This window comes from Chenopodium quinoa, unplaced genomic scaffold (genome assembly GCF_001683475.1).
Source record: "Chenopodium quinoa cultivar QQ74 unplaced genomic scaffold, ASM168347v1, whole genome shotgun sequence".
Classification (NCBI taxonomy): Eukaryota; Viridiplantae; Streptophyta; class Magnoliopsida; order Caryophyllales; family Amaranthaceae; genus Chenopodium; species Chenopodium quinoa.
In genome coordinates, this window is record NW_018743360.1 from 664,051 (window position 1) to 674,941 (window position 10,891).

At 35.5% G+C, this 10,891-nt stretch overlaps 1 protein-coding gene across 1 annotated transcript; it reads right to left on the reverse strand.

The window, feature by feature from the left end:
- Positions 1–1,139: 1,139 nt before the first annotated feature.
- On the reverse strand, positions 1,140–9,398 carry LOC110738028 (serine/threonine-protein kinase PBL27-like). Its single transcript, XM_021918396.1, has 5 exons — positions 8,890–9,398; positions 7,342–7,541; positions 6,478–6,667; positions 3,127–3,518; positions 1,140–2,417 (listed from the first exon to the last, which is right to left on the reverse strand). Exons 1-5 carry the CDS (start codon positions 9,020–9,022, stop codon positions 1,803–1,805), a joined length of 1,530 nt encoding a protein of 509 aa, XP_021774088.1. The 5' UTR covers positions 9,023–9,398; the 3' UTR covers positions 1,140–1,802.
- Between the last annotated feature and the right edge of the window lie 1,493 nt (positions 9,399–10,891).

Consider the following 10,891-nt stretch of genomic DNA (forward strand, 5'->3'; position numbering starts at 1 on the left):
TGTTTTAATTGAATTATGGTAGTTGAATTTAGGATGAGAGTCCTTTGATTATTCCATAAATTGATTCGTCTTGGAGACTATTGGAATCTAACATTTAACCAAAGTGACTCATTCATGTACTTTATTCTTTTATTTCATCTTGTAATGCTTGTTTCATGATTAGTTGATGTTTTTTTTTTTTTTTTTTTTAATTTTTTTTTTTTTGTGATAGGAAAATTATTGCTTAATTTAGCAGTTTTTTTTTTTTGGTAATTGTCATTTCCTATCTAAACCTGTTTTTTTCGTAATTCTACCTAACACTTGCTCCCTTTGTTTTTAATTTTTTATTTAGTGCCCCATTTTGACCGGCATACTTGTCAATGCAAAACTTTAACTAATGATATCTTTAATTTTTAATACGTATAATTAATAAACAGTTGTTATTTGGAAATTATGCTAAGTGACTATTCCAACAAGTACCCTTATGACTATATTTAATATTATGTATAAAGTACAAACATTGGTCAAAGATGTGCATATATTGACAAAGTCAAATTGGAGCCTTTAAATAAAAACTAATGAAGTATTAATCAAGTTCCAAAGTATATGGTGCGTCATGAAAAATTGCAAACCAAAAAATTCACGAGGGAATAAAAAACAGCCCTGAGCTCATGTTAGATTTGTTTGAGTTGAGTTTATAACCATGCCTTGTTCTTTTGGACTTATTTTCAATTTAGTCTACCTCAATTAAGTTTAGCTTTATTCAATTTTATAGTTCAACTAATTTCAATTCAGTCTGAATAAGTCCAGGGTCATCATGATAACACGTTTTTCTTGTTTATTTGGAGTTCAAAGTCTCCATATTTGAGTGGATGATGTGATATGTTTCTTAGAGAGGGGGAGGAGGGGATGACATGCAGCCAAAAAAAAATATAAATTAATTAAAATAAAGATAAAAAAAAAAAAAAAAAAATTATGTTCTATGCAATCTGTTAATAAGCAAGCTAGCCAAGCGTCTCGTAAAAATATTACCATTATTAACACTTGAGCTTAAAGAATTGATTAATGAGATCAAACTGCCAGAAACACTTTCACAAAAGAATAATAAGTTGAGGAATAAGATAGACTAGATTCTTTTAAAACACTAGAACCAAATATGATTTAGACAATGAAATGCAAACCATTAAACCAATAACAAAAAATATATGCATAAGAGTACAGACATATAGCTGATATATGGGTGGTTTTCATGGAAGGATAGTGATACCACCAAACTCCTCTACGCCGGAAACTTGACTGACCCAATAATTTGAAGGGATGAAAGGGGAAAAAAAAGAAAAAGACTGTACTGAATACAAGGATGTAATGACAGAGCAATGAGACACCCGAAAAAGCAGACCTTCCAAGTCTCCCCAATAGGCAATATGCACCAACAATAAACAGGGATACAGGTTTAAGCACTTTCCCAAAGTGGCTCCTCTACACTGTACTTCCTAAACCCTAAATACATTAAAAACATTGAAGGTATAACGAACTTGTCAATGCTCACAATCACTGACAGACACTAAACCCTCTGTTACAGGATCATTCAACTGTATCACCATCTTCTCAACCACAAAAACATACACATTTTGCTCCATCCTCACTGAAAAAACCAACAGTTGAAGGTGGGATACAAGAACAGACTCTTACTGCAGGCGGGAAATTGGAAACCAAGACAGTAAAAGCTGAGACTTCTGCAGAAGCATTCCTTAATCAATCACTAAGATGGATGACATTTTTTTTTTTGCCTCATGCAAATTCTGAGTGGAATTCAGGTTCAGCTACTCATTAGAGCTGTCAAAACTTCCCATTGCATTTGCCTGTTTTTTCTCCCTATAATTTTCACCCCATACTTTAGCCTCTGCGACGGCACGTTCTCTATCTATATCTCGGTTCCTTGGTGTTCTTCCAGCACTTGCAGGACTTCCTCTCTGTGATCCTTGTCTTTCCAGGTCATCCAAGCCCCATCTCCTTCCTGACCCACCCCCCACCTCACTCCTGCCTAACTCTGCACCTGTGCTCAGTTCTCGACCATGGTCCCTCTTTCTAAAGTCTGGAGAATTCCTTACAGTTGAAGGAGAACTCAAACGGGCAGCACGCCTATCTGGACTATCTAAACTATCACCATAGCTTCTCCGATCATCTCGACTCCTAGGTGTAGAGGGGCCCACTCTACCGCTCTGGTTGTTAGGTGCATTTGGATCATAGGTTTGTGATGCCAAATATGTAAGTGCAGTCACAACATCCCCAATAAGAGGCCTAGTGGCAGCTTGTTCTTGTAAACACATTGCTGCAACAGCAAGAGCTTGGTAAAGACCTCGCATTGGATAACGTCCTTGCAGTAGAGGGTCCGCCATTTTGGGAAACTTCCTACGATCTTTGAAAAGAGGACGCGCCTGCAAGCATGTGTGGTGGTATAAAAATTTATTCACGTTAGATCATGATCCTTAACGTTTCATTGTTAAAATTAAGAGCTACACCAGTTCTATTTATCATACAATATTATATGAATTCATTATTAGATGCAAAGCCCTAATTCATCCCCCAACTCCACATGATCAAAGCCATAATTAATCCTCCCCACTGCCCCACTGCACATGATCAAACTCCACCCTCCCCCTCCACAACCCCCCCCCCCCCCCGACCACCTCAAAAGCCTAAAAAAGATCAAATATTTAAATAACATAACTAAGCAATATTAAAGATCACAGGTTTTTTTTAGGGAGGTAAGAATTGTCCTCCCAGTTTGGAACCTCTCACAAGTCAACTGGTTTAGGGAATCCCACCCTTAAAGTGTTCCATACTAGAGATTGAACGCCCAACTTCAAGGTTGAAAGGTTCTATCTTTACCACTAGGCCAACACTTTGATGGTGTATAAAGACTACAGAATAGCATCTTTAAATGCATGGCAACCAGTCTCAGCTACATATAAGCTTCCTAGGAGAATTAACCAGGAATCTAGGTCATCAGATAGATACAAGCTCAACTGATGGTTGCTAGTATGGATAAAAGACTTGCTTTCCCAATACCAGATGCATTCATGCCTACATATAATGAGAGGCAATTTAATATTAAAAGATGAAAGTTATTCAAGGAAAACTTACCCAAGCAACAAGATTATGCTCTCCAGGTGCCCGAGTGTTATCAATGGCCTTTCGTCCAGTGATGAGTTCAAGAAAAACAACCCCAAAACTGTAGACGTCAGACTTCAAAGTGAGTTGCCCAGTCATAGCGTATTCAGGAGCACAGTAACCATACGTTCCCATAACCCGAGTGGAGACATGAGTCTTGTCTCCAACAGGGCCCAACTTTGCTAGTCCAAAATCGGATAACTTGGGATGATAACCCTCATCCAGAAGAATGTTGGACGATTTTAAATCTCGGTATATAACCGGGGGATTTGCTTTGTCATGCAAATACTCCAAGCCCTTGGCAGCACCAGCTGCAATCTTCATCCGTATATTCCAATCAAGAGGCTCTTTGTTAGGTGGGATGTCTGTTAAGAATGGTTTAATTAATAGCATTTTAAAGACTATGTAAAAGTGAATACTCAAATTAAACAGTTTAAAGATTTGTTTTTTTTTCACATGAGTTTATAAAGATAGATCAGAACAAAAATGAATTGGAATTGGAATCTCTCATAATATCCGTCAGTACCACAACACAGCCCCCCCTTATCCCCAATTAAAATAAAGGATTATGTACTTAATCCATTTCCTCAAAATTGCAACACTTGTATGTTTGGTAAGGCTTACTAACCATAATACCAAAAAGGCCCTTACTTAAGGATTGGAAGTGGGGTAGAAAAGGATAGGTCACATAGATGGATAATACAAAGTGAGTGAAGACTTCTCTCTCCTTCCTTACAAATTGTGCCATTATGTGTTATGATCAGAAGGAAATAAAGGAACTATACAGCACTAAGCAATAATGTTCACCACAATACTTCTCTGCTAACCTGCCATGTACAGGCAGTACAGCCAACAAACCAGTTTACTCCCATCATCTCACTGAAAGTGAATAATTGACTTATAAAATTATCAGTGCCATTGATAACAATATCTTTTACAGCCAGACAAATGATTGGGTGAATTTGCATTCAATTCTTAGAACGAGACACTTTTTTCCCAAGAAAAAGAAACTAAGTTCTTCAAAAAGGACCTGACAATAAAATGTAAATAAGAACTAAGAAGTCCAAAAATAAGAGGAAACCACAGCTCACTAATGGGAATGGACATCAGAACAGATCCAGGATACAAAACAACACAGCTGGATAAAACATCCATGAAAGAACCTTCATTGTCCCTAAAAGGACCAAGACCTTCGTACTCATCAATCTTTAGATTGGATTGTCACTCACCACAGTAATAAAATTTTAACATTCATGTCAAGCCCAAAAGAAAGAAACACCTATGATCAGAATCTCATCCAAATAAATAAATAGTATTGTATCCATATTCTGTAACAGAAACAAACAGCCAGGGAAATTTCTAAGAAGCATAGAGGAAACAACAAATGATTAAAGGTTCTTCAAATCCAATCCTACATTCTCACTGATGGGACAGGAAGTGTGCAATTTTTACCGCGTAACTAGAGTAAGACCACTACACATTCATGGTCTTAGAATAGCAGAATAATTTTTTGCTACCTATGTAACAAGGATTTTGTCCGTGAGGGTGGGTAAGGTGACATCAAATGTGCAAAGCATGGTTAAACTTTGCTGGGAAAAAAAGGAGACGGATGCCAACTGAAATCTGCTTACATGGATAAAATTTAGCCTTTTCTGAATAATCTTCCAGACTAAACACTCTTATTTCTCACTTCTCAAAGCTCTAAATGGATCTCTAGTAACTTTGTCCAAAGGAATAAAACTTCGAGCCACTTCAGAAAAAGCCATATTAAATAAAATCTCCAGAGCTCAGAAACCACACTTGAAAAACTAAAACAAACAATTTCCTTTCTTTCAGAATAGAAAAAAAAAGTTCTATCACCAGCAAATGATAACTGAAGAAGCATGAGTTATCAAAGTTTAAATACTCGGACTTATAACATTCATTCAACCAACTCTTGTAGCCCATTACACTCTAAACCAGTTTCCAAGAGAATACTGCAACTTATATGAAATTGGACAAATTGGGCACTTCAAGTAACTTTTAATAGCGAAACTCAACAAATAAAAAGTTTCCCACAAGTCTTCATAGCAAATTATGTATGACACTTGGTTTTGGTCTCAACTTGAAAAATGTCCCAGAGCAAGTATCAAACTACTTCATGTCACCAGAGAGTTCAACTAATATAGATGTCGGCATGTTGCCAAAATAAAATTGCATCAAATCTAAAGCATAATCACATCTATGATAGAATTTTCCATCATCCCAAACCAGAAAGAATACTGAGAGTTTGCCCAAAAGAAACTTAAATTCTGCGAAGGAATTACCTCAGGGACAACATATGACTAGAGTAGTCATCTCAACCAGAACCATGCTAACAAATGCCCAGGAAGGTATCTAACTAATTATTAGTTAAGATGTCACAACTCAAAAGAGAGGAAAGGGAGTGGAAGCAAACCGAGACTTTTGCGCAACTTTAATATTAACTTTGGTTTTCATGCAAGGGAAAACAATAAAAGTCAATCTACTTGATATACAACATCACATATATTACAACGTAAGCTGAAAAGCACCGAGCTGAGGGCCAAATAGCTGTAAAATACAGTACTCGGAATCCCTAGGGCCAAGCTAGGGAGGCCAGATTTGGCTATTTGGCAAGAAATTTCAAGACTACCAACTCCACACACAAAATTGGAGTGTCGAGGTACCTAGAAAATTCACCCAACAAATATTCAAAAACTTTCAACTTATACTGACAAAAGAAAAATACATAATAAATTAACAATGAATTAAATTATAATTCCCTCAAAAAAAAATCATAATAATAATATTAATAATATAAAATTAAACAAAAGGAAACGGTAAATACAACTTCAAGTTGCTCAATTTGACAAAGAGTGCACAGCATAAGATGTGTATAATCAAATTTTGCCTAATCTATGAGCACTCTAAAGAGTCTAAACGGAAGAAATGAGCTTCAACCATTTTCATGCTACAAAACTGATATCAAACAGCTCAAGTCAATAATGTACAGAAAGTGCAACATCAACATGCTGAGACATTAAAACATTATATACTGACCAATTCAACCAGAGCCAGACAAACTCACTCTCAACAAAACGGAAGTCTAAAAAGAGGTTCCAAGGTCTTACAAACACAGATAAACCATCCTTCAAGAGATAAGATCATGGACCATTCATGCCAAACGCCTCAAACTAACAAAAATTTGATTGTTAATCCATATCCTTCACTAAATTAGAAGGTTGTAGCAATTGCTAATCACTGAACAAAAAATTGATGATGCATCTATGTTACAATTATAAGCAACAGGTAGTCACCACTTACCATGTAAATGATCCTCCAATGAACCCAACGGCATATATTCATATACAAGAAGCCGCTGATCCCCGTCAGCACAATATCCAATCAAATTGACCAGGTTTGGATGGTGCAAGAGACTAAGCATAAGAACCTCAACCAAAAATTCTCTATTGCCTTGAAGTCCATTTCGATCAAGCTGTTTCACTGCAACTACCTGCACAAAGATAATTATCAGATTAGAAACTCATTCAATGCTAAAAATATAAGCAACTAGCAAAGTTGTTGACTAGACCTGATTATTGGGTAGGGTAGCCCAATGACAATAGGGTCAGGGCCAAGCTTGAAGGGTTTTTAATGGACAGGACCTTTATTGGGTAGGGTCAATATAGGGCCAAAATGTTTTTCCAATTTAATAGATAAAGAAAATAGATATTGCAAAAAAAATTACATAGATAATTTTGTATTAATATATATTTAATATCCAATATTTATTTTAATTGATATTTTGTTGGCCGCCCATTATCGACCCGCGACCCGCATTGGCCCTATAAAATGTGACCCTCTTTGACCTGACCAATAACCAGGTCTATTGTTGACGATGCAACAAAGATGCAATTTGTGATTCCTGCTGTTTCAAGCTCGGAAATCCCACATCTGATGATATCTCAATGTCTCCTTTCTCAAGGATGTGACAGGATTATAAGGCCAATAGTTCTAGTTTAGGGGATAAAAAACACTTCCCTGTTTCAAAGATTGTGAGTTTCCACTTGTAAAAGGAAGGTGTAAACTAGGTGCATTATGTTTAGTAATGCTATAAAGATTTAAGGGATAAAAGATAAATTCTATGTTTCAAAAAGTCCCAAGTTCCCAACATTAGATCTGATATACCTGTCCAGTGCTTTCCAAGCGACCTTTATAAACACGTCCAAACCCTCCTTCGCCCAACAAACTTTCTGGTCTGAAATTCTTTGTGGCAGCTGCAAGCTCCCGGAATGTAAATGTTTGTGCAGCAATATGAGCAGTTGATCCATCCTTTGAAACTGCTGGCTCCTTCTTTGGTTCAGAACCATTGCGATTCTTAGATTTATCTACACATCAGAAATGAATACACATTATAGGGGCCAAAATAAAAGAAGAAAACCTGTGTGTGTTGAGAAGTTAATACAACATTTAAAAACCTGAACTACTAATTCAATATCCAAAGATATAAACTTAAGTATACCTAGCACACAATCTATCCTCTAAATTAAAGGTTACCAAATAACCTCGGATACAAATTACCAGATACAAATTACAGATGAGGACTAAAAAGCTATTTTCCGGAAGTTCATAATCAAATAACCAAAAAATGAATATTGAACATGTAATGTACTCCCTCCGTCCCATAATTTTATGCTTGTATTCCTTTATGGGTGTCCCAAAATGTTGTGCCTGTTTCTAAAAATAGCACATAATCATTACTTACTTTTTATCTTTTCCATACAAAATACACATATACTCAAAAAATCATTACTTACATTTTCTCTTTTTTATACAATATTCTCTACTTTTTATTATTCCCATACAATATTCTCTACTTTTTATCTTTCCAATAGAATATTCCCCTACTTCCACCATTCTCCTTAATTACCGTGTTTTTTTTGAGAAATAGGCACGAAATTATGGGATGGAGGGAGTACAACTCTTCCAAAAGTCCTTGCGAAAGTAACAGCTTTAGAATATGGATACACAAGTGAGAATCATATGGAATTCTCTAGTTGCAAAGAAAACTCTCCCTAATATCGTAGGAAAACCAGCATTGTCCTTCATAGAAAATACATTCCAAACTTATCTTCTTTTCACCTCATAAACTACTAGTATATGTATGTATCTCACAAGTAACACAATTAACATCAAATGAGCTTCCTTGGTCCCCTTTACCAATAGATAACTTTAATTCTGGAAATTCAATAGACATAATAACAAGCTAAAGCAGCTTGTTACATCATAGACACCTATATTAGATCTCCAACCTACTTTAGCAACCGACCCTAAAGCAGGAAATGGCAGACTCAACACTATCCAATTTTTGTAGATGCTAAATTTCTAAGCAGGTTAAAATCTAGGGGTGGTATCCAAAACCGAGGATCCAATCCCGTCTACATCATTACCCTTCGTGCACTCGAACACTATAAACGCCATCCAATCTCCAAATCAAGACGCTCAAATTATAGAAGCTACACGAAATTAAGAAAGAACAGCAACAAAAGAGAACAGATCAAAGCAATAGGATACTCAACAATAAAATTAAACGCAAGAAAATTCAATATACGCCCAAATGACCTTCACCTACCAATTAAAATACCAAATTTCCAAGAAAAACAAAATCCCAGAAAACCAAATTGAAGATTATTTCTAATTATTTCTAAAGAAACAAACATTTTTATAAATTTCAACCTGAATTAACTTTTCCCAGTTGATTAGACTGAATAATTGAAGTATTATCTTTCACACCGTCTTTGTTAGCGGCTTCTTTGTCAGTCTTCCCAGCTTGGTTGGATGATCCCCAGCAAGGAAAACACCCACCCATATCAGAAAAACCAAGCAAATCCAACCCACTCCACTTCAACCAAACTCACAAGAATCAATCTTTTTCACCTTCAAAAATCAATCTTCATCTTCTTAGGCTACTGAGTGAAAATTGATAGCATTTGAACAAAATTAGTGCTAACAAAGATTATCTATAACAATCTTTGTTTGTCGGCAATCAATTAATAAGTAGTAAAAAGGTGGAAGAAAAGAAAGATCAGAGCAGGTATGTATATGTCTGTGAAACAGATCAACAAATCGAAGAAAACTGATGGCAAGAAAGAGGAGAGATAAGAGCAAGGAAAGAAAGGTAGGGGAAAAATCAATTATTCACTCTTTGTTTTATTTTTACTAGTACAACAATTGAAAGGTGAATATTAATTTTGTTTTAGTGTTTAAGTAGTTTTGTGGCCGGGTAATGCAATAAAATTTTAGGATAAATTTTTGGCTTGAAGATTAAGTATGGTGATGGTAATGCGTAGGGGTGTTTAAAAAATTCGACCCGTTTGACCCGTCCTGACTTGAAAATATTTCACATTTTCGTGGCGGCTATCCGACCCGCTAAACTAGTCACTTCTCGGGTCGGGTCACGGGCCGGTCTTTGAGTGGCTCCGGTACCCGTGACCCGCTTTTTTTAAAAAAAAAATTAAAATATGGGTAATGATATATGTAATCCTTAGGGCTATATATAAGCATTAAATATACTTCCTATAATGGAATTAAGTTGGAAATTCATGACAAATTCACGCGCAAATCGGTGTAATTAATGTTACCTTATCCTAAATATTTCCTTTTTTAGCTTCTTATACATAACCCGAAGGACTATATTTATCATTTTCCTAAAAATATATATGTTGTAAGTTCATTTGCTAACTTAAAAAAAAGTTAGGGTTTTATTTCAAACCAACGGCCCCCTCTCCTTTGCCCCTCATCACTAAGCTGTTGTTGGCTCCAATCCCTCAACGTAGCCCGACTCTCCGCCACCACTGCCATAATCTTTTCCCTCCTCCTCCCCAATCCTCGGCCTTCACTCTTTCCTAACTCAACCATTCTTACGGCAACAGCAATTGTAGAGGGCGCACGTGATAAGTAGGGATTGAGTACATAATTTGGGGAAAACATTATAATTGCATTGCATTTATATTGATGAATTGTAAGAGCATAGAATATGGGTTTTGATTTTGGGTGAAATTATTGTAAGTTTGTAAGAGTATCAGTGCTATGTGCTTTGTAAGTAATCAAATATCCTCTATATTGATTAATAAGCACAATTTTTTTAATTTAAATTTGGTTGGGTATGTTATGAATTTCTGACTTTACAAGTAGTAGTCAAACTCAATTTGTGTTTGATTGAGTAATAGATCTAATAATTTGAGTAATTTTAGAGCACTTTTTTTTTATTACTTTTACAGCTTTTTATGATTACTACAATCTTCTTCAAAGATGGAGTAATTTTGTTCAGATTTTGCTTAATCAAGAGTTTCTCAGGTCGGGCCATGGGTCGGTTGCTCAACTACCCGATAATCCGGGTACCCACATTTTCGGGTACTCGGATCTGAACACCCTTAGTAATGCGCGATATTTAGACATACGTTATTATATCACTTATTTATATAACAATATACTTTTTGTACTTTTGTTTGAAAATAGATATCTATGCTATTGTTGAGATGAAATTATTTTTATTGAATTTAAATTATTTTTACTGAACTGAAAGTATTTTTACCAAACGAAAATTATTTTTACTGATTAAAACTTATTTTTACTAATTCTCTATTTTTTTTAATAATTTAAATATGTTATAAATGGATCGTATTTTAAAAAACTTTTTAAAATGAATTTTATGATGGAAATAGAAGCGAGTTATATG

What these genes read in the sequence shown, in the direction of transcription:
- LOC110738028 (XM_021918396.1), bottom strand. Translation starts at nt 9,022, where the DNA reads ATGGGTGGGTGTTTTCCTTGCTGGGGATCATCCAACCAAGCTGGGAAG. An exon ending in ATTGGAGGATCATTTACATG is followed by an intron (nt 3,519 to 6,477) that starts GTAAGTGGTGAC and finishes CATTCTTAACAG; the next exon opens with ACATCCCACCTAACAAAGAG. An exon ending in AGCATAATCTTGTTGCTTGG is followed by an intron (nt 2,418 to 3,126) that starts GTAAGTTTTCCT and finishes ACATGCTTGCAG; the next exon opens with GCGCGTCCTCTTTTCAAAGA.